The 23,159-nt window shown below is 50.2% G+C and overlaps 8 protein-coding genes across 8 annotated transcripts; 5 read left to right on the top strand and 3 right to left on the bottom strand.

Moving 5' to 3' along the window:
- Window positions 1–9: 9 nt before the first annotated feature.
- EJ05DRAFT_266319 (uncharacterized protein) lies at window positions 10–1,435 on the top strand. The gene is made up of 2 exons (XM_033740312.1): window positions 10–584; window positions 646–1,435. The coding sequence occupies exons 1-2, from the start codon at window positions 103–105 to the stop codon at window positions 1,166–1,168; spliced, it is 1,005 nt and encodes a 334-aa protein (XP_033595215.1). The 5' UTR covers window positions 10–102; the 3' UTR covers window positions 1,169–1,435.
- EJ05DRAFT_471117 (uncharacterized protein) lies at window positions 1,120–2,716 on the bottom strand (the record flags this gene model as incomplete). Its single annotated transcript, XM_033742957.1, has 3 exons — window positions 1,120–2,390; window positions 2,447–2,541; window positions 2,607–2,716. 3 exons carry the CDS (start codon window positions 2,714–2,716, stop codon window positions 1,477–1,479), a joined length of 1,119 nt encoding a protein of 372 aa, XP_033595216.1. The 3' UTR covers window positions 1,120–1,476.
- A 956-nt stretch (window positions 2,717–3,672) lies between these two features.
- On the top strand, window positions 3,673–4,879 carry EJ05DRAFT_266427 (uncharacterized protein). The gene is made up of 3 exons (XM_033740313.1): window positions 3,673–3,781; window positions 3,831–3,908; window positions 3,998–4,879. Exon 3 carries the CDS (start codon window positions 4,144–4,146, stop codon window positions 4,825–4,827), a length of 684 nt encoding a protein of 227 aa, XP_033595217.1. The 5' UTR covers window positions 3,673–3,781; window positions 3,831–3,908; window positions 3,998–4,143; the 3' UTR covers window positions 4,828–4,879.
- Window positions 4,880–7,273: 2,394 nt separating this feature from the next.
- EJ05DRAFT_446212 (uncharacterized protein) lies at window positions 7,274–10,372 on the top strand (the record flags this gene model as incomplete). Its single annotated transcript, XM_033742223.1, has 1 exon — window positions 7,274–10,372. One exon carries the CDS (start codon window positions 7,274–7,276, stop codon window positions 10,370–10,372), a length of 3,099 nt encoding a protein of 1,032 aa, XP_033595218.1.
- Window positions 10,373–13,566: 3,194 nt separating this feature from the next.
- On the top strand, window positions 13,567–15,837 carry EJ05DRAFT_266481 (ferric reductase). The gene has a single exon (XM_033740314.1). The coding sequence runs from the start codon at window positions 13,750–13,752 to the stop codon at window positions 15,553–15,555; it is 1,806 nt and encodes a 601-aa protein (XP_033595219.1). The 5' UTR covers window positions 13,567–13,749; the 3' UTR covers window positions 15,556–15,837.
- A 546-nt stretch (window positions 15,838–16,383) lies between these two features.
- Window positions 16,384–17,585, top strand: EJ05DRAFT_515431 (uncharacterized protein; the record flags this gene model as incomplete). The annotated part of the gene is made up of 1 exon (XM_033748602.1): window positions 16,384–17,585. The coding sequence occupies exon 1, from the start codon at window positions 16,542–16,544 to the stop codon at window positions 17,583–17,585; it is 1,044 nt and encodes a 347-aa protein (XP_033595220.1). The 5' UTR covers window positions 16,384–16,541.
- Window positions 17,586–17,829: 244 nt separating this feature from the next.
- EJ05DRAFT_471125 (concanavalin A-like lectin/glucanase) lies at window positions 17,830–19,146 on the bottom strand. Its single transcript, XM_033742958.1, has one exon. The coding sequence runs from the start codon at window positions 18,865–18,867 to the stop codon at window positions 17,965–17,967; it is 903 nt and encodes a 300-aa protein (XP_033595221.1). The 5' UTR covers window positions 18,868–19,146; the 3' UTR covers window positions 17,830–17,964.
- Window positions 19,147–19,179: 33 nt separating this feature from the next.
- EJ05DRAFT_266500 (uncharacterized protein) lies at window positions 19,180–21,436 on the bottom strand. Its single transcript, XM_033740315.1, has one exon. It carries the CDS (start codon window positions 21,088–21,090, stop codon window positions 19,381–19,383), a length of 1,710 nt encoding a protein of 569 aa, XP_033595222.1. The 5' UTR covers window positions 21,091–21,436; the 3' UTR covers window positions 19,180–19,380.
- Window positions 21,437–23,159: the final 1,723 nt, after the last annotated feature.

Below are 23,159 nucleotides of genomic sequence, written 5' to 3' on the forward strand. Positions count from 1 at the left end.
AATCGAAACACTTTTGGTAAATCGCGAGCATCAAGGATACCTACATCGTAATAAATACTAATATCCGTTGGCAACGTATCTCTTGCGTCTGCATATACCACAATGTCATCACCCCCAAATACCATCAATGTACCCAAAAAACGCCCATCGCTCTCCGTACCTCATAACCAAGCCAAACGCCGCAAACCTTCTACCGGCCCGTCAGCACTTCGCCAGACCTCATTCCCTCCACCCGAGCAATATATAGCTGCTGGATCCCCTGGATCCGTCACTACACCACGCGGATATGGTTACTCACGTTCACCTAGTGTCGAAAGTTCGGCCTTAGCCAGCGTCGCAAATGGTGCAGAGGGGAGCATAACTGGAAGAGGACGCAAACGGAAGCGAGGAGGAGCGACTGCCATTGCTGACGATGTTCGAAGTGCGACTGGTACGAGTACAAGGGATAACCGCGGTGGAAGCCCCGCAGAAGGTGAAGAAGCTGAGGATGAAGACGAAGCTGGCGGCGAAGACGTCGAGGTGAATCTCGAAGGCGACGGAAAGCAAGATCAGGCTACACAGCAGCAGGAGCGGGAACATTTGAAGTACGACTACTATACACTGAATCTCCACACGGGAAAATCTACTAATTTCTTGGGTGCGCAGCATGCTCATGCAAGCCTTGTCTGATGACCAACGTGCCCGTTATACCGTATTTCGTGCCATGAAGCTACGAAAAGACATCCTGCGTAAAATCACGAACCAAACAGTCTCGCAATCTGTTCCGGCCAGCATCGTGATGGCAATTACTGGTTACACCAAGACCTTCATCATAGATCTGCTTGACGCCGCTATGCAGGTGCAGCAAGAATGGGCAGAAGCTGCAGATCCGAAAGAGAGATATCCTGAGGATGCCTACCAAAAGTTGAACCCACCACCACCACAGCAATACAACTCGGCGCCGACTAATCTAATGTATCCAAAGCCAGTGAAGCAACAAGTACCACAAAAGACTATTGGAGAGTTGTGTGGGAAGGAGGTCGGGCCACTTTTGCCTGAGCATTTGAGGGAAGCATTGAGGAGGTATAAGAAGAGTCAAGAGAGCAAAGGTACAGGATTCATAGGCTTAAGCCTGGAGGGGCGAGAGACGACTGCAGCGAGAACGGGAGGGAAGAGGCTTTTCAGGTGAGAACGTCATGCAGATGGACTATGGATTAGTGTTGCATGTGGCCTTTGGGGGTACGCGTATAGCAGGGAGAGGTATAGGAAGCTACTACTAGCCATTAACTAGAGCGTATGGTCTTAACGTGAATCGATTAAGCACACTACAGAGAGGATTAGCGCATCGATAGATTGTGCCAGCTATGTTTCATCCAGCATGCTTATAGCTTTTGTTCAGCTACCCTAATATCTGTGAAAAGAACACCGCCATGACCGCCGTGACCGCCATGCGACCGATAATACACCCCATGCGCATTACGAGCACGACTAACTTCTCTAGTTCTCATGTACCTGCTTCAAAAAACCCGCATCCTTGGGCTTTGGCTTCCCGCTCTCAGCCTTTAGCGATCCTAGCTTGTCATTCGAGTACTGAATGGCGTATGGGTTGAGGCGGAACAGGATCTGCTTGTTCCGTAGCGGGTTCTTCTTCTGCACTTGGGTACGCTTGGTGATAGCGCCACCCTTGACGGGACGTAGCACTGACTGAATTTCCGAGCTGTTGATGAGCTTGCCAAGATCGGGTGTCTTGACCAGGGCTGATGGCAGAAGGAAGTCCTTCTTGTATGTGGAAGCTTCAGTGGTAGAGCCATAGATCTTGTCGAGGGCAGCGAACGCGGCCGAAGTCCAGATCACGAAGCGGCCAAGATGACCACCCGGTGCGAGCTGAAGGAGGTTGAGGTCGTAGACTGACGAAGTCTCGACACCGGGCAGGTTGCGGAATGCTTTTGTGAGCTCTCGGCCATCCTCCTCTGGGGCATAGACAACGAGAGGTCCACGGCGCTGACGATAGCGACGTCCACGCATCTTACCCTTACCTGCACGAGTCTTCTTCGACAGCTTAACCTTCTCAACATCAGCGGCGGCGCCAACAGCCTTCAACAGAGCGAGAGCGGCAGAGGTCTTGGTGATTGCGGCACCGGAGAAAGCGGTGCTGGAAATCACGAGAGGGACTTCTGGAACGGCCTGGACGCGGTGACCACGAGCGAAGAGAAGAGGAGCGGATGCAGAGGCAGCGAGAGCGGAGGCGGTAGCGAAGCGCTTCTGGCCCAAGTTGATCTTTGCGTGCCATTTCCTCCAGACCTTTGTGGGAGCGAACATGCGACCAGAGCGGCACATATTACCGAAGGCAGCCTGGCCGGCACGGTGAGTACCACCACCAGATACACGAGGAATACGAGCGACGGCGCGTCCTGTCCAGCGATGCTCTGTTAGCCGTGATCTAGTTGTATGCAATATCTCTTCGTACCGGTTCCCCAGGACTCAGCAGAGGTTTGGTGACCGGCCTTCTCGCTCACAGCGTATGGTTGGCGCTTATTCTTTGCCATACCGGTATGGACGCTCCTGTCAATTCATCAGCCTTGCCTTTCCTCTATATCATTGCGACAAAGATTTGAAGATTATCATACTGGACAATATCGGGACGGATAGGCGCCTTGAACACCTCCGGGAGAGGATGGGTGTTGCTGGAAGGCTTGCCATCAGGCGAGATGATGGTGACGGTCGGTCGGCTCGACATTTTTGCTGTTAGGTTAGTCTGGTGAAGGTCGACTTTGATCGTGGTCGAATTCGTGGTGTTGGTTGCTCAGCAAATTCGACCTGTGGTGGAGGTCGCTAAGCGATACGTATTTGGACTAGCTCTTAGCGCCGCGCGCACGTCCCTCTGTGCCTGGCTTCTGAAGACCGACGTGTGGAAGCGGTCACTTCAGTTTCGTGTTTATGAATGATCCTGTTGATCCCAATCAGGTCTATCCTGTACTTGGCGTAGAAGAAGCTCTTGAGCTACCCATCCACAGCCACACAGTATGGATACTATATGTCATAGAAAGGGACATGCTAACGATCAATCCTCCCGGACAAGTGATGTTTCTTGATACGCGACAACGTTTTACCTATATGAGTAATGTCTATCCATCGACCCTACACATAGAGGCATTCCAATTCCTCTGACAAATAATACTTACTACCTACCCACCTAGCTCGTCCAGTTTTTGATACAGAGCAAGACAGCGCGGCAGCAAACCAATATTCTCATCAGCATCGCAGCTGCCACCCGCGCAGTTATCGCCTGCCTTGTCTGCATGCATGAACCCTGGCTTGAGAAAGTTGTCGATACCTTCTTCTCTTTTGCGAGTGCACATTTTGATGGCAAAGCTTTTGCTGTGGCGATACAGTACTGACTATCTCGATGAGCACAGAGTTGCCGTAGCCCAGAGGATGAGGAATGCAGTCGAAAACGTCTTTAGATCCTTGTCAATGGAGAGCTGGCAGTCTGATCTATCGGACAGGGCCAATGGAGAGCCGGCAGTTTGATCTACCGGGCACGACCTCGAGAATTTCCACTTACCCAACGATTTGACACGAGCCACTGCTCATCCCACGAGACATAACACTAGCCTATTCTTCTGTTCCGTATGTTCCTAACAAATTATTGAGGGTTTTGTCACATGAAGCGGATGAGAGCATGATAGGTAGAATATATAGCTCACCTAGGGTCCGTTTCTAACTCAAGAATACCAGGTTAGTATGGACTGAGGTGGTTGAGGGTAAAAAACTTTTTACATTCCGAGCTTTTGCAGTCTAGGTGAGTCAAATGACACAGTTGCACGACAGTTGATCGCTCACAGTGATAGGCTATGGATGTCGCTGGTGGGTTCGGCGGGGGCCATTTAGCGCGAGCGAAATTGATGAGTTGAATATAAATTGATTATGTAAATATCTCTCGTGCCGTTCCGATACCCTTATAAAGTGATGAAAAATTCCTCATGCCAGAAACTGACAGTCAACATTCTCAACTCAGAACACAAATTTTCGATCGTATACATCACCTACTTGAAAGGCCCACTACAGTCAACACATTGCAGTCAACATATGGCGGTCAACATATTGTGGTGAGCATATTGTGGTGAGCATATTGTGGTGAAGATATCGCGGTCAACACACATAATGCACTTCTGGAATATACTTATCGTCGTCGGGCTTGTTATTAGCTCTGTTCAAAGTAAAGGAGGTCACGGAGGAGGAGGAGGAGGAGGTCGCGGAGGAGGTCGCGGAAGTGGAGGAGGCGGAGGCGGAGGCGGCAAGGGCGGAACAAGATACAGCAGCTCAGGAGGTGTTGAAGGTGGCCGAAATGGTCGAACATTCTTCTACGACAGTATTCCTTTGCTACCTGTCAGGGGACGGTATTTCAATACGACACACCGACAAGATGGCAGGCCTTTGCCAGATTGGGCAGCCAATAGAGAGCTTAGGGGGCTTATACGCAAGAAGAAAAAAAAACATAAGAAAAAGAAGAAACCAGAAGAAGAAGAAGAAGAAGAAGAAGACGGGTTTGTAACATGTGTTCCTGACGCAGCTAGTCTTAACGGAACGGAGACGGATGCAGCTATGGATAAGTTTCTTAAGGACTGCGATGGCGAGAAAGAGTTTAAGAAGAAGAAAGAGACGAGCGCAGACGAAAGCACCTTCTTTGGTTGTGACTATGGGCATGGGCAGAAATGCCATCGTGATGATATCCTAGACATGCAGGCCTGGGTCTATTACTTCTGCGGAGATCTTCCGGGTTGGTATTCCCGAGAGAGTTGGAAAGTAACGTATGGCCGGGCACCTCGAGGAGTCGAGAACTGCTAGAGAGTCAAGAGTGCTACTCGTCAAGTAAGGGGTAGGAAATGGCAGCGACCTCGAACGGGTTGTTCAATATCAGACAATCACTGCCTAGGAGGAAGGAAGTGGGCTAGTTCCGAAAGGCCTGTCCTAAATGCCAACTGGCGGTATAGGAGGCGTATGGCTGAAGACGTCTTAGACGGGAGATGGTAGAGTCCAAGGCCTGGGCAAGTTCGAAAAGCTGTATGCAGAAATGAATGGATTGTAGCTGAGAGGGAGTGATGGGATGTAGTGCACTATGTCTTCGGATTGTAAGACTGATAAAGAGTGGTAGTTTGTGGAATATTGTATCGTTGGACATTCTTCCTCCAGCCGAAATTAAGAAGTCAAAAGTAAATTAATGTTATTCGACCAAGCGCGTACAAACCCCTTCCACGGAACCATGCCGAGGTGGGAACGGAGCAGACAAGGGCGGTAGCAGAATAGGAGCGACGAGTATGAAAAGATAGAGAGACCAAAGTGTTGGCGCGACTAAGGAGGATTGATTGTCTTATACAGCGGTCGACACGCACTGGAGCCGACATACTGCCAAGTTGACGGTAAAGTGCAGTCATGGATCGCTACTGATTAATCCACTGCAGCTATGTCTGTCGGCAGTATTTGCGTTAGGCAGTGAGGTATTCCAGGTTGGGAGGAAAGACTGATCGAATGCCCCGAACGGGCAGGCGTTCGTTCATGTATTCTCCTTGATGGCTAACAGACGTCGGAGTATTCTTCTACTCTTCTATTCTTTAGGTCAGGCACCATGACCATCTGCAGGGATCATTAGTAGAATGATCAGCAGTGGATCAGATGTGTAGTGGCCGTAATGAGGGTGATTCTGGATTGCGGGTCCGTTGTGTTGGATGATGTTGTGAGCGAGAGTGAGGTGACGAGGTGAAAAGCAGCGAGCAGCGGGCAGAGCTAGTATGCTGAGGTAAGGTACGGTACCTAATTACGTGGTGGAGTATTGTATTAATGGACGCTATTACTACTTGGTGTGTATATTACCAATGTTAAGTATGGAGTTGACGGCTAATACTGGCTAGCTTTGTAGCAGCCTGAGAGTGCCTGGGGGCCTGGCGTAATTACCATTCCATGTGGTGGTGACGAGACATAATAATCAGCGGCAGAGGCAGAGGCAGAGGCGCAGGCGGTGGCGGTGGCTGTGGCGGTGGTGGGTAGACAGACCTGAGGCTGTGGGTGGCGCTCGGCTGAGATGCCCGGGCTGCCAGTTAGTAATTCGGATAATTAAGTGGTAGGATAATTAGGTAATCAGCTATAGTTGGCTACTGCTGTACCTCTGTAGTGGCTGGTGTTCAGGCTGCCCGTTCTCTTCTCTGCCCGTCGTCTATTCAAATGTGTTGGTCTAATACCGTCCACTCACAACAACTAATTCCCTAGGCCTGCTGCTGCCACTGGGCAGCTAAAAATAGAAAGCGTAGCGGCACAGGACCCAGCTGGCTGCAGCACCTTGGCCTCACTGCACACACACACACACCCGCACCCGCACCCACACGCACCTGCCCTGTCGTCCACCTGTCGTCCACCTATCGTTCATCGTCCCTTCCTCTTGTCGTCTGTCGTCTCTCTCTGCCCTTCCACTCGATCCTCGCCGCCTCTCTTTCTCTCCCTCTCTCTCTCACACTCACACACGCACACACACTCTCTCTCGCTCTCTCTCTCTCTCTCTTTCTTCCTACCTCTCTCACACTCTGTTCACTTCTACCACGTCTTGATTTGTTGACCGCCATTGGCTTCGACTCGATATATACACTTGTCTTAGCATTCTGTCCCTGCTTCCTCCACCTCTTCCTACCCTCTTTGCCCGCGACTGGCCATTTTGTACGCCTCAATCCCACTCAGGCGCATCGCCTGTTCAGTCACTCCCTCTGGCGCTTAATCCGAGATCTGGTATCTCGTTTCAACTCTGCTCGTAAACAAAGCCAATCGTTGGCCCTGCCGGTGCGTCGCCTCTGCTATACTCATTTCTCGTCTCCTCTTTTCCCCGTCCCATCATCTCGTCTCTTGTTCTGCTCAGACAACCTCTATCATCTTGTTGTCCCAGATCTGCACTTCACACAACATCACCACTTGTCGCCATGCCATGTCCACGTCCATCACTGTAAATTCTGCTAACCATTCACCTCCCAAAGAATCCTTCTCTCCAGACATATTCCCTAATAATACTCCACTTCGTCTCAACCGACTTGACCACCCTTCTTCGAACCTCGCACGTTCTCCAACCTTGCCCTCTACATCAGCCCACTCTTTGGCACTTCTTCGACAGAGCCGTCTCAACACGTTCAACCAGAAACGGAACTCCGTCCGTAGTAACCCTCTATCTATTATGCCCATTCAAACCGCCTCGCGAGCCCTCAATGTTCCCATGCCGTCCTTCATGTCCGTGTTTGGCGAGGAAGCAAACAATGGAATGACTGATTTTTCCGGCGGGCTTAGCAAACATGGCGAACATCTGAGTCGTGGAAATACCACTCGACTCGACAATTCAGCCACGCCTCCTTTTTCTACGTTTCACCACCAACATCGCGATAGCACTTCAACGTCGGCATCAGACTCTACCGATTCGTCTCCAACCACAACTATATCCACTGTGGACTCCGCCAGCATGACAGACCCTTCTCCCGGCCCGTCGCCGGAATCACCCGCCGGTAAACACTCCTCATCTTCGTTTGTGCCCGACCTGAGATCTCGCCACATGCCCTCGAACGGCGACACGGTACAAACTCCATTTTTTGAGCTGCAAAGACCAATGACTCCAGCTAAGAAGCCGAGGAACCTGAAAGGCCTCGCGGTCAATACTTCAAGCGCACTTTCACTGAATCGACCCGCAACGTCCGGCCACGTTAGTACAGTAGCCAGACATGAGGCTGCAACTTCGGCACCGGCATCTCCTTCCTTCGTAAAGCCTCCCACGCCCCCACGGAGGATGAAGCCTGCAGCTCTAGCTTTGAGTCTTCAAACTCCCGCGAACACTGGTCTCCCAACGCGCCTGGCCATTCCTCCGACCCCATCGTTCCAACGAGTCCCTTCTCTCAGGCATTTTCAATCGTCCCCACAGCTCCCATTAATGTCTCCTAGCATCGCCCCGGATGGAGGTATGCAATTTCCCCCTCTGCGTCCCTTCAAACCATCGCCCCACGGCTTCGCAGAAGTGCCAATCGAGAATGAAGAAGAGGAACAGGAGCCAAACTTTGATATTCCCCAATCGCGAGAGGAGAAGCCAGCCTCATATCCTAATGGTCCTATTTGCATTTACGAATCTGGTGTCTATCTTTACTACGAGCCGACTGCGGAGCAGGCGTCAAAATACGACGTTATCCTTAATGTTGCAAGCGAGGTTAAGAATCCATTCTCCGCCACCATAGATGAAGCTCAAAGAGCTTCCAATCTGGTAATGGACGAATATCGATGTCAATCCGAGCCTGTGTCGAGTGTGGGACCTATAGCAGCAGACTTTACCATTCTGGGACTGGCCGGCGCAACCGCGAAAGATGACGGCAAGGCCGAACAATCTAACACACCAACAACGCCAAAGGCTAGCGAGGCAAACTTGTCAGATAGCCTCCTGCGACTGCCTGAGGTCATTTCTCGACCATTGACGTCTAATAGACCTGAATATATTCACATCCCGTGGGAGCACAATACCGATCTCGTGCCCGACCTCTATAAACTAGTCAAGATTATTGAGGATCGAGTACAGCGACGGAAGCATGTCCTGGTGCACTGTCAATGTGGCGTCAGCCGATCAGCTACTTTGATTGTTGCCTATGGTCTTTACAAGAACCCTGGAATCTCGGTACAGGAGGCCTATGATGCAGTCAAAAAAAGAAGCAAGTGGATAGGCCCGAACATGAACCTCATCATGCAACTCCAAGAGTTTAGAAACGGTCTTATAAGAGCGAATACCGATCGTGCCTTCCATCAACAAATATTTGGTTCTTCTTTGCGGGCTTTCTCGCCTGTCTTTCGTAAGAATTCTCCTTTTCCGCGTGAGGAGGCTCCAGCATCTGGTTCACGTACCCCGCGAACGGCACCGTTACCTCCGGATATTGGTCTTGAGACGTTGTCCCAAAGGGCCAGTACGGGTAATATGGAGGCTATATCACCCGGTCCGCTCACAGCACCCTCAAATCTTTGGTCGCCAGGATTCAGACACTCATGGAATTCGAGTAGTCCCACCGCTTATACATCAAATCCCATAGAAAGTGCTACTGGTCCCTCCGCGGAAGCGCAATTTAGTACCCCGCTGCCAGGCGGAGATAACGACAACAGGCAAGCAAAGGAGCCAAGCCTCGGATCACAGGTCGTTGTCGTACAACCGCCACCTCGCCAGTCCTATATAAATGGACGGTCCCCACCGCGAGTGCCAAATTTCTCGAGACCAGTACTTCATCTACCATTAAACGAGAACGATGAGACGTCCGGCGTATCCCCACCTCCTGCACCTATGTTCTCTCCGCGTTCAGAAGAATTCCACATGGTCAGCGTATCCCGGCAAGAGCCTGAAGATGCATTTGGCATCCTGTCCCCAGTGACTACATTCACCCGGCATGCTGAGCACTCCAATCAGTCCCGAACGCCAGCTCGGTCTGACCCATCCTATCATTTGATGTCTCCCGGTATTAATGGAGCCTTTCCCGTTGATCCCTTTGGTCGTAGAGAGGAACCTGATTCAACAAATATCTGTTCTCCACGTGCTACCGAATTTCATATGACCGCTTTGAAACATACTGCTCCGCACGTTGACGACTCTTTTGGCCTGACATCGCCAAGGAATGGAGACTTCAGACCCGTCAAAATCGAAGCATCGACCTCCTTTTACAATCGCAATCAATCGAAACGAGAACCACGTACGGATCTGCCACAGCGAGTGCATTCACTTTCGCCCTCGCAGTCGTCAGGTGTGATACAAGCAGCCGCAGGATATCAATATCCTGATATTAACCACTACATGGATGTCTCAATCGATCCTCGGAACCCTCGGAGCAAATTTGAGTCTGTCAGTAGCACGCCGACCTCTAAACAAACGCATCCGAGCCCATCTTCTGAGCTGCCAGGAACGCGATCAGAACCGCAATCAGAATACTCTAGGAATGCAAATAGGTTAAGCGGCTTTCACTTCCCCTTGTTACCGCCAATACCCCAAGACAAGACTCCATTACAGGCTCCATCAAACAAGCGGAAACTAAGGACTCGATTTTCATCCCCTAACCTGAGTCAACAGATCAAGATTCATAAGATTCAAACCGAAATCGAGGCACGACTACCGAACCGCAGTGCACAAGCCCAAGATGACCTGGATGCGCTCATGTCACCTCGTGCTACGGAATTTACGAAGAATCCGTTTCACGAAGACCTGAGAGCTAAAGTAGAACCTATCGGTCAAATCCCCCCTGCTGTGCATGGGTTCAGCGTACCAGAACTATCAGATTTGAAAAAGGACGATCCTCGGAGCCCGGCGCACAAGGGCAGTAGTCCTATCGTTCGGAACATCTGGGACGTACTCTGAATCTGGATTGTGGCACCTACGTGCGGCCCTGGCGGCCTCGTCACTTACAAGATCTATCTACTTCCCGGCGGAACAAATGGCGTATGATTCCGAGCATGCACACCGAACATCTACAAGCATCAGAAGGACCTTAGTCGCAAGCCTTCTTTCCCCCGCAATTTTGGGCTCGGTCTTGAAAGCCGATCGCGCTCCAGACCATCAATTCACATGTCACACAAGCTCTCATTCCATTTGTCGATACATGCGACGCATCTTATTCCCTTGGTTCTCTTCTCTTTGTTGCTTTCTGGAGTTTTCTCGGAGGGTCATCGTCAGCGACGTCAGCGATCGATACACATGCAAAACTGAACGGTGTCCATTTCTTCTACTCGGCGCGCACTGTCTGGCAGATTGGCGTTAGACTCTAATGGTCCATTTTGCCGGACCTGAAGGCGTCCATTGAAGATGGTGGATTCAGGTAGTGTTTAAGTACGACACAGAATATCTGGCGGACTTCGTTCTTTTGTTCATGAGTACATATTCGCGGTTCGAAGATTTGGATACATGATGATGAGGCACCTACATCATGCAGCATCCGGGGTGGTTCGCTGTTACGAAGGAGTAGTAAGCTCAGCGATTGTGGAATAGGGGTAAAGGAATGCATACAAGCATTGCTATCTCTTGTGTGCATATTTTCATGTGCCTTTCGGTGTGTTGCAACCACGGTCCAGTGCTGAAGGGTTCGTAATTGCTACCAGAAGCTGAAGGTAAATCTCCATAGCATACAACGACATCTCACAGATAGCGAAATAGTTAATGGGTCTTCTTTCGGAAGCTTGTCCCCGCGATCCTCACATCATCATAGTGATCGCAGCAGCGACTCTCTTAATTCACATATCCGCTTACAGGGCGCACAGCTGTCATACTGCAACGCCGGAGCATCCTATGCCCTATATGTTTGATTAACCGCGCGATCTAAGTCATTACCTTTTGCGATTCTTGCTCAGGAACCGTGCGGCCATTTATATATATATAACGGACATCCCCCTTGGTCGTCTCGCCCGCCTCTGCTCCCCTGGAAGTCTGTGTGGTCTTTATCCTACAACTGACTGAATGCGTGCTGGATCATACGAGGTACATGTATCGGGGCATGATGGGGTTGATTCTGGAACGCTCCTGATGGTGTGTGTATAGAGAGCAGCTGAATACGGCTTGGCACTTGCCAAACTGCCAATTACGCAACTGAGCAAATAACTCTCGCAAATGACACTGGGCGAGCCGACCTCTGCCTCATACGGGCTTGCTAGTTCGGCGATCATATGGCTAAGCAAAACATCCTTGCAAGCCGTTTCGAATATGATGCTTTGCGAATGGACAAGTATCGAACCATGTTCAGATTGCCCCTGTGAAACAATTTTGACGTGCCATCATGTAAGTGCAAACACACCGCAGCATATCCAAACGCGAACAGAAAACTATTGCCCTGTACCAGACTAAAGCAGGGTAATCTTGTCTCGCCATGTCATCTGGCCGCTTCTTCGCCTCACCAAAAAGTCACAGCCTCCTTGATCCAGCTTCAATTCTGCACTTCAAGCTGATTTTCACTCCGCAAGTACCAAGCTCTTCTTCAAAACTACCAGCATCCAGTCAGCATTTTCTTCCAACGACTCCTTCGGCAGCACTGACAATACTGGGGGGCGCCTCCAAGACTAGCGTGACCGACGCCGACTCTTCGCGCATCCAGTCCACTTGGGAATATGCAGTTTGCTCCTACCACGTCCTTCCCTCTTGTTGAGTTCTGCCACTACTTATGTATATGTACAGGCTCGTTCTGATAACGCCATGAGCTTCGGTAGATTCTCTGCTAGTAACCAAAAAATTATGCACATTCAAGATATTAGGGGGTAGCAGGGTGTGGCGTTCTATACACATTATGAGCTTTGCTTTTTGCAACATAGGATTCAAGAAGACTTCTGCTCAATGGGTCTAGTATATGGAAGAGTAATAAAAAACGGATAGCAAGGGTAGCCTAGAGCATGAAAACAGGCAGAAATGTGCCGTGTTTCAAACCTTGACGAGGTCCGTGGTGAGGCTCCACTGCTTCTCCACCACTGACCACCCGACGGGATGAAACGGCCGCACAGTTGAGGCAATATTTAGCGTTTGCTGTATAATTGAGGTATAAGCATGTTGGACTTGCGAACGGAGAACACGCGTTCGAAGATTGTGCAGATTCTAGAAAGTGATCACGACGACAGTCAGGCAAGATCGGAAGAGACGACAGACACGAAAGAAGCGTGAGCGAACGTTTCGATACAAGCCGGTATGTTAGGATAGGGCAAAGCTACCTGATGTACGGAGAAGTCGCGCATGTTGTGATTGGGTAGTATATGAAACGGCCGGACGCGTGGAGACGAGACAGCATGATGGGTGGGGAGCGAACAGTCGAGGACAATCCGAGAACGCGCAGGTCGTGCAACGTGGAAGAGACTTATGCGATTTATGTAACTATTGTCTAGATAGATATAGGAAGAGAAGTACGAGTCGGTGTATATAGGTGGAAAGGAAGATTGATGTGAACTGTGATTGTTCGCTATTATATATCACGGTTTCGAGCCAAATGAGATTGGGAGCAGTGTGACCCAGGAGATAGGGAGCTAGGCAGCTTGGCCCCTGCCCCTCCACATCACCCAGATTTGTCTCTCTGGCCCGGCTGCCGGCTCCGCAGAATGGATTGGGAGCAGTGGATCCCCTGCTCCCCACTCCCTACCACCGAAACATCCCAGTCTCAGCCATCTCGCCGCCTCCTCGTCAATCTCTGTACAACCTCCCCTTCCCTCCCACCTGTACCACCACAACACCACAACACCACTCCTCCTCCCCCTCTTCTTCTTCTTATTCTTCTTATTCTTCTACTTCGAACTTCTGTAACCCTATTCAACCATCAATCTCCGATCTCTGAATACGCACCCGGCGCGCTGTTCAATGTCCTTCTTTCACTATCCATCTTCGACCCAATAGACTTAGACTAGAGCTTCACTGTCATTACATATCGCATTCACCTACCAGGTCCGGCTCACCAGGCTTCCTCATCAGCAATCAAAACTCTTCATCGTTTCTCACTCTGGTCCATTGGCTGTCGCACCGACCTTGCTTGCTATTAACACTAGCCGTGTTGTGATCTGCGAAAGCACTGGCCCGACTCATCGTTCTGGAAAACACTACCGGTACATTATCGCAAATTTCGGGTCTTTTGTGACACCATTATCGCTGAATATCTCTTCGTTCTGGTCACTCAGGCAACAACTTTCTCATTCGCTGTGAGTCCTGTCCTATAAAATTAAGGATTTCCGGTCGTGCCCCTGTCACTCTGCTTAGCTGGACGTGGGATCTAAATCATGGTTATGCGACTTGCCCTCTACGCAGCTCTCGCCTTATTCATCCACCATGTTGTTGCCGATGGAGGCCAATGGCAAAACGATGGGCCTTCTCTATCCGACTTGATCAATATCGACTTGTCCTTCTGGCTTGGTTGGTTCTTCATCGCCTTCGTGGCCTCCTTCATTATATATCAGATTTCGCTCCACACCGTTCGTTATGTCCGGACAGTTACATGTCTCAACAACGAGAAGCAGCGCTACTTTGCTGCGCCAAACGCACACTTCTCGGCATGGAAACGCCATATCATAGACGCACCGCTGTGGAAACATCGCCACCACCGCGAGTTCAGGTTGTCCGCAGCCGTAAACATTGGAACCCTCCCGAGTCGACTGCAAGCCCTGTTATTAGTCGGGTACCTGGCCATGAATTGTGCCTACTGCGTCATCGACATTGACTTCAACCAGCCGCTGAAGGCATATGGAAGTATCATCCGGGATCGATTTGGAGTACTCGCAGTTGTCAACATGATTCCCCTTTTCCTCATGGCAGGACGTAACAATCCTCTGATCAATCTCTGTGGTATCTCCTTTGACACATTCAACCTGATGCATCGATGGCTGGGCAGGATCGTGGTTCTACAATCTCTAGGACATACAATTGCATGGATGATTGTAAAAGTTGAACAGAAAGGATGGGCTGGAGTGAAGGAAAAGTTGTTGACCAGCGAAACTATAATCAGTGGCACTGTTGCAACCGCAGCGATGGTTCTGATTGTACTCTCCTCTCCATCAATAGTCCGTCATGCCTTCTACGAAATGTTCCTGCATGTCCATATCGTCCTTGCCGTTGTCAGTATTGGCGCATTATGGTACCATCTCAAGGATCACGCACAGATGCCGCAGCTCTACGCAGTCATTGCGCTCTGGGCCTTTGAGCGCGGCGTTCGCATCATGTCCCTCAGCTATCGCAATATCGGCGCCGGCGGAACGCATCTCGACGTCGAGACCCTCCCTGGCGACGCTCTTCGCGTCAACATGACCATCGCGCGCCCCTGGAAGTTCCGTCCCGGTCAACACGTCTACCTCTATGTTCCCTCTGTCGGCTGGTGGACAAGCCACCCATTTTCGCTTGCCTGGTCTTCTGAAGAAGACTCTGACTCGTCCACGCTGTCATATTCTACGGATGAGAAGAACCTAAAGCTGGCAAATGACACGCTGGTGCCTCGGAAAGTCCGTATGAGTTTAATCATCCGCCGTCGTACAGGTTTCACCGACACACTGTTTCGCCGTGCCCATGCTTCACCAACTGGCCGCTTCAGCACATCCGGTATCGTAGAGGGTCCATATGGCGGACAATCACTTACATCTTACGGAACACTGATGCTCTTCGCCGCAGGCGTCGGCATCACGCATCAGCTACCATATGTACGCGACACGGTCAGCGCGTTCGCTGCAGGCACAACAGCGACGCGTCGCTGTACGCTCGTTTGGGTAATTCAGAGTCCGGAACATCTGGAGTGGATACGGCCGTGGATGACATCTATTTTGACGCAAGAGAAACGCCGGGATGTTCTACGAATCTTGTTGTTCGTCACACGGCCACGAAGCACGCGCGAGATATACTCTCCCAGCGAGAGTGTGAAGATGTTCCCTGGGAAGCCAAACGTGCAGGCCCTAGTCGACCAGGAGATGGGCGCCGGAGTCGGCGCTGCGTGTGTGAGTGTATGCGGGACAGGCGGATTGGCAGACGATGTACGAGCGGCAGTGAGGGCAAGGCAAAGAGTGTGGAATGTGGATTTGAGGGAGGAGAGTTTCTCTTGGTGAGGGACCGCGTATCTGGATTGGAGTCAACTGACTTGCTTCTTCTTTCACTTTGTATCATATTACTACGTTGACGGACTGTTCATGTTTCTTTGTATATACTACGCGGGGGAGGGGTGTACACACAAAGCGGGTATGCATGACAGTACACTGTCATGAACCCTAGAATAGGTGATGAATATGCAGCCATGGAGCTCTGCGAGCGTCAAGGCACTGACAGGTTCAGCAGACCATACATTGCAACGTTAAAAAACTCACAATCATACCAACTCCCATTCGCACGACTATCACTCTGCATGATCATCTCATCACATCTTAATCATACATTCGAGGCTCTGCTCGGCGCGACGTCAATGTGCGAATGTGTGAGAGAGGTCGTTGTCGCACGTTCGATGCCCACTCCCTACGTAGCACTCCGACTGCTCCGTGTGAGCAGAGGAAGCAGACTTTTACTTCTTACAACAACGTACGTACCATACCTACAAGTCAAGCGGGGTACAACACCTGGAATATCAATTTCCACCTTTGCCCTATAGTCACGGACGTTGAAGGGGACTCATACTAGTATAATGCAGCTTGCAATTGTGAATCGCCGTACACAGATGTGGACGGGCCGGAACTGTGCCTTTTCTTGGACTACAGGTGAGAGACACTAGAGTGTTGGTGAAAATCTAAGACACAGTTTGACGACCATGAAACCTCCAAAACCGGAAATGTGAGCTTACATCTCGTTGCTGCAGGGACGAGTGCAGTGATACTTCTATGGGTTACATCATGCCCTTGCAAGATGGTATAATTTGACAGGATGCGAAATGAAAGAAAGTGAAGATAGGGAAAACACCCAAACACGTAGGACAGCTTGGTACATCAACTTCACGCGTGTCCTGGACCATCGACCCTCCTAAGTCCCGAATTCCCTTTTTGCTCATAATTCCTCGCTGCAGAGTAAGCCACCGTCAATAATTGCAACGTCGATATATGTAAACAAGATGTCGATCAAAGCAAAGCACGAGTCCAGAGCAATATCATCCTCTTCATCCCTAGCGGATCCTCCACATCAAGAGGGCACGCGGAGCTCCACCGATACCTCGACATCACCATTGCCTGGTGCCTTTGAGCAAGCGACAGACAACGACGAAGCACCAGAAGCCCCCATCCACCTCAAGAACATGTCTTTCCAGGACCGCTTCAGCCTTCTTACCGGTCCACTAATCAACATTGTCTCATTTCCTCCGTCTCCTATCCATACACCTACCGTCCTCGCTGTTCCACGCGCTCTGGTCCTCCGCTTCTCACCCCTCTGCGCGTCCATCCTCGCAGCCTCGCCATCCTCCACCAGCATCACGCTCCGAAACATCACAATCCCATCGAGCGCGCTAAGGGCGATCCTATCCTGGCTACACCACACATGCACCACACGTATCGCGCACCGCATTCCAATCCCCGAGTCTCGCCTCACCCTCATTGAACACTACGCCGCCGCCGCCGCACTCGACATCCCGGAGGCAGTGCGTGTGCTGTATAAGCCGCTTGCCGAATACATCAACGCCAAGAAGGAGTGTGTCGGTGCCGATTTCATTGATCGCGTCGGGGCGTGTGTGCAGCGTGGGGACAAGTTGTTGCGGCATATGGTGTCAAATCTGGCGTATGTGCGCGTGAGAGGTGGCGTGATGGGCGGTAACGGGGAGGATTGGGCAGTGTTCTTAGCGCAGAGGAGGAGGTTGGCGGCGTTGTTGGAGGAGGCCGAGGGAGTTATTAGAGGAAAGGTGGAGGAGATGGGAAGGGAGAAAAGGGCACGGCTCAGGAGAGAGGTGGAGGCGAAAGGGGACGAGGGGAAGGGCGGAGAGGGAGGAGGGTATCAAGACGGTGGTGAGAGGGATGGAAAGACATACTGGACAGACGAGCATGGAGATAGAGAGAAGAGAGCTGCAGAGAGAAGGGCGAGGGACCAGGACCTGGTGGAGAACCGTGGTGGATACGAACGTGTGGTTACGGATCGAGACCTGAGGATCTTGGGGTTCTCAACACGTTAGGAACTGCTGTATCACATGGAGAGGCCATGGTTAGCGGGTCTGAGAGATGTGCGCAGGCGACGAATGGAGTATCAGAGGAGATATCGTGTGAGAAGACCCTGACAAGGAGCGAGAGATCTCATGCCCATCTGCGGAGAATCAGGTTTTGGTCGGGTCGGGAGACAAAAATCCAAATACGCTTATGCACATTATGCGGTTGAGGGAAGACAAGATAATGGAATATATCGTATGCCTCTTTCGAGATCCCGGTCAATTCATTTTCACTTGAAGAGAAATACTACCCGAAGCTCCAGGTCGTAGCTATGTCGATGCGTTCTTGTGAGATGACAACTGCCAGGCGTGCCAACATAGTTCTTGTCTCGTAGACCATCCTCACGATTCACATCATATGGCCCTCCCTTGCACTGCAGAAATCCCCATTAAATCTCCCCCAGCCACCTGGCGGTTCCTCCCACATCGCCAAGTTCCTCACCACCATCTCATACGTCCCATCCCCCGGCATCTTCCCCTTACACACATTACCACCCACCGCAATATTAATCATAATTCTAAAGTCCCGCATCCGTCTCGTGCCCGCGGGCTTACTCGCCTTCATCACGGGCTTCGAGTCGATATACCACACAAACCGTCCCTGTCCAGTTGCCTCGTCCTCTTCCCACGCAAAGTCAAACCGCGCGCCTTGCGCAGAGATGCCGGGTATGGGCGACTCCACAACGCGGTGCTTGTCGTGGTCCGGCCCGTTAAAGTGGCCCCAGTGCAGACAAGAATGGTTCGTCGCCTCGCCGTTCCACGCTTCGAATATGTCAATCTCGCCGTCTGTCGGCCAGGTGTATGGCTCTGCGGGCAGAAGCCAGAACGCAGGCCATATGCCCTGCGCAACCGGAGCGATGATGTGCGCGGAGAGACTGCCGCGCGGGCGACCGAAGGTCTGGTGGCTTGTGAGGCGCGCCGAGGTGAATTTGTGCGCGTTCTCGGGCTGGTTGTGTTGAATGATTGCGCGCAGCGTTAGGGTGTCGGTGCCGCAGAAGGACGTCTCGGGACTTGCGATGTAGTTCTGGGCCTCGTTGTTTCCCCAGCCATGCTGACCGGTCATGTGTTGGAAGTGCGTCGAGACGGGCTCGTTGGGACTGAATTGGGGTTGCCAGTATGCAGCGCCGGGCTGGGGTCGTGGTTTGCTCAATGTGGGAACCGGGGGAGCGTTGGGGAATCTTTGCTGGACTTCGTGCGTGACTTTTTGCTCGGCTTTGTCAATGAAGGACTGGATTCGGGAGGAGAACGGCATGATGATGGATGCTCTACAGTTTTCGTCGACTGTAAGAGGCTTATAGTGACGTTTCTGGAGATGCTTGTTTTGAAAGTACGTGATGCAAGTAGTGTTGACACCGGCTCACAAGTTGAATCGGTGTGCCTGTAGCAATTTCCCCCTGAACACGACTTAGAAATGGGCCTTTCGGACTGTAATCTGTTACGAGGCTCTGCGTAGAACACTGTTCAGGTTCATAAGCCGCATCTCATAGTTTGAGATTGATGCTGAGGACAATCCATTGAGAAGAGAGCTGACGTTGTTAAATCTATCCGGATTGATAGTTGCCCCACCAAGAGGTCTAGAACTATTTTCTCGGGTCTACACCACTGGCAAGCCACTCGTATTCGCAAAGAGCACTAGAGACAGAATGTTGCATCAGAAACCCCAATAGTCATATACGGATATCCCAGAATAAAATACGTTTTGCATGCAGTAGCTTTTCGCAATCATGTAACACTATGACGATTTCATCTCACCTGCACTATATTCTTATTGATCTGTGGCTGTGGCATGGGCGATTTGGCTTGCCAGTTGCTTTCGCGTTACTACTTTATTACCATTCTCCTCATCACCACTGTCTTGGTCTTTTCGAACCATCTTGCCAGTCTTGTAATCCTTCGTCCATAGCTTCATTCTGGCCCATTCCTCAAGCTCATCATTGACACTTCTAGTTGTAGGCCCTATCGAGAGCACTTCTGCAATCGTATTGTGCGTGTTCCTTTCGAACATTATCTTTTCACTCATGCCAAATCCTCGATCGATATGCATTGTTTCATGCGTACCCTCTCTGCTTTGGATATACTCAACTTCAATTCCCCTGGAAATAACCATCGAGCCGACGCGAGCGGCTCTTCTACACAAGCGAGTTTTGCCGATGAAGTCTCCCTCGAACGTTACCAATGAGAGCGATGGAACTGCCTTGAGCGAGTCGTGGTGGACAAAAAGCTCTTCGAAGGCGGGGAAAAAGTGATCTTTTTCGAAAAGGAGTCTGGAACGCGTGAAGTGAAGCCTCTTCAGATTAGGAGGCAGCGTTCCAATAAATGCCTTCCTAATTTTATGTTGTTCATCCGAATCGGGTTGTTCGGAAGGCTGATCCCGGGCGTCTTTGAAGCTCTCCGGAATGGCTCTAGGACCGAAGACGTACACTGGTGCGATTTTAAGGTGCGTGACGTTGATGAACCCTGAAAATGATATTGGGTCTGCCGAGTCGCTGTACATGTTGAAGCCGCCGAACTCTTCGGTGCTGAGGCAGAGGTTTTCCAGATTCTTCTCCTGAGAGGCAAGCGCCTGGCGTACTTGTTCTGTCCGCATGTCTATCCAAGCCCATGTGTTACCTACTTCATATATGAACGTTTTGAGACATTTACATGATGCAAGTATACCTGCTAGATCTTGGTGGTCCATTTTGGCGCATCGCAGCTCGATATTCTGGACGCTCAGAGATCGTGATGGTATATCATTGACAATATTATGGTGCTCCGCAAGCTCGGAATCTCCTAGTCGGTGACTAAACAGACTTTCAAGGCCAGGGAGCTGGATCGCATAGAAAAAGAAGCGTGTGGGCGTGGGATACTTTCCATCATACCCTGAAACCATAACGTTCGTGATAGTCGAGAGGATAGGATGCCCATCAAGTGTATGCTTCGTCTGACCTGCTGTAACAAACAGCCGCTCAAGAGTGGGACATGGCCCCCCGAAATTTGGCCGCAAGTCAAGCGTACGCAGACGCACAAGATAAGGTAACAATAGTGCTACAATAGCTTCTTCATGACCGGCTATCAACTTGTCAAGCCATTCACTCTTCTCTCTACGCGTTCTAACCAGCGGAGTGACCTTCTCGAGGAGTATGTCGTTACGCTGAGAGTGATATGGCCACGGATCAAGTCCACTACCCGGCCCATCTATACTCGTTGGCGGTCCGGTTGCCCATTCGTGTCTGAAGGTGATCGTCTTCACTAATCGCGCAAGATGAGGTGTCTGTAACATTGTCCACGTGAATGGTTTGAGCGATCTTGCCCCTGGCAACGCCCTTCCTGGCACCTTCACGCTCGCGAGTCTGACGTTAGAGTAAAGAACTGGTGTTGCCAAGCGATTACACTCTTTGTCCACCAAGTTCAAGTTGTACAATGTCAACTGATCACAAGAGCTGACGATCTTCCCCTGAAGCTCGACGGGGAGAGCTCCGAACTGGGCTCTCATGTTGGCTGTGGATAATCAACACTTGCGATGAGGGATGTGAGTAAAATAGAGAGCGCAGTCCTGGGAAGTGTGACCACAGTCGGATGCTCTTAATGTTGCAAAGGCCGGGCCATATCACAATTGGAACAGCAAGGAATCTCTTCCGATTAGGCAGACAAGGCGCCTTTGTTCAGCTAAGTAATTTCTAACGCGCGACGTGTTCTGGGCAGCCCAAAACCCAACGCCGAAGAAGCTGGCTAGTCAGTTTTAGGCAAGGGCATATGGATGGATTGGCATTAAGATCAGCATTCAGCCCCAACCTCGGGTACCCAGAACCTAAAGACATACAACGACACATATCATATACCCAGACTTCAATTCGGAATTTACTGAAATCGTTGCTAGATGCTTTCGGCAAGTTGTTATAGAGCATCGAGAGAAAGCGTTTTCTCCCCTAATCAACCCGCGCTCACACATCCTGCAAATCCCTTCTTACAATTTTCATGTCTAGCAATCTAGATGAACTGCGTCAGCTCTAGTGTATATGTCAGGACGAAGATGGTAGATACAAAGCCTTTTCTACGGCTGATACGATACTAAACGTTGTATGATTTTGCTGCGTAGCAGCAAAATATGGTGGAGCGATTGTGGTCTCTAGCCTCAATCAGGATACTAAATTCTTGACCATTTTCTATTAGCATACAGCCACCACGCTAGAGAGAAGAAAGTACATCATAAAAGCTCGTGAATACTTGGTAATACGTGTGGTCAGGCTTTCCGTCGCCATCGCTGCCTTGTAGAGGGGACCCGATAGCGAAACCTGTGGTGAATGATTTGACCGGGATTTTTGATAGTGGCTTCAACCATACTTTACATACGTAGACATCATGAAATGAAATCTATCGCTGCAAGTTATCAGAATCTAAGCCTTTGTGATTGTGTGTGGATATTTTTCACAAACGAAATTCTAATTTCGGCTCTTTCATACGAGATATATGGTGTATAGAGGAGAGTACCTCTGGCAAGCGCAAAAGCGACCAGTACGAGATCCGTTATGCAGCTTAGTATTATAGATGTCAGAGCTGGGAAGCAGTTGCGCTGAGAATTTTATCTGTCTGGTGTAGCCATTAGGACCAGAGCTTCGGGGATCACTTAACAGCGAGTGAATACAGTGAATACATGTAATATCGTCAATGAAGACAACTGGGTTAGGTTTGAGAAAATAATATAGAACTCTACCGGAAAGCAACATACTAACAATAGCACCAAGGAATCCAGTTTTGATTGAGCTTTAATCTCCACCATAGAATCATGGTAAGCCTTGAAGTCTATGTGTATATAGCAAGTGGGATCAAAAACTTCTACCGAGCCCGCGATGCCATAAAATCTAACAGTCATTCTCCCGGGGCTAGCATCAGGAAATAGTCTCCCAATATCTTTACAAACTATCCTTGGAATCGTAAAATATGATGTGTCATGGTAAGTCATGTAAGTCGAAACGGGTAGACCTAACATGGTCTAGACTGGAATCATTCACTATAGAACAGGAGAGTATAAAGTTTGCCAACCCCAAGAGGCCAGCATAATCCCTGCAAGTACCCAAAGGGGTACCGAGCGAGCTATCATGAATATGTTATGCGACAATAAATCAAGTAAGTACTACATTAGGCTCCGACATGCAACCCAGTAACAGCGAGCCTATTCACTGAAATTGGCGAGTTATTGACCCTAGTTTTGTATACACAGATGCGACTTACTGAATTAGGCAAGAAAGACCATCGGCGATACAAGTAAGTACAGCACGAACACTCGCTTACGAGCAGGATCAATTCACAATTAGAACTATACTACATCTGGAACAGAATGACACATATGCAAAGCAAGTCACTTAGAGGTGTTCTATCCTGTGTGTTCTCTAGTTTGATGCCCTCGGTTGCGCCCATGTCTTCGTACGCGAGATGAGACCCCTTTCTATGCATGTCCGGTAAGGCACAGAGGCAGCAATCGAAAGCTTCTGCCTATATATACCGGCATCCTCAAACAGAAACCAGCTCTCTTTCTCTTCCATGTCACCACCTCCTAACCACGAC

Source organism: Pseudovirgaria hyperparasitica (genome assembly GCF_010093815.1).
Source record: "Pseudovirgaria hyperparasitica strain CBS 121739 unplaced genomic scaffold EJ05scaffold_31, whole genome shotgun sequence".
In the NCBI taxonomy this organism is placed as follows: Eukaryota; Fungi; Ascomycota; class Dothideomycetes; order Acrospermales; family Acrospermaceae; genus Pseudovirgaria; species Pseudovirgaria hyperparasitica.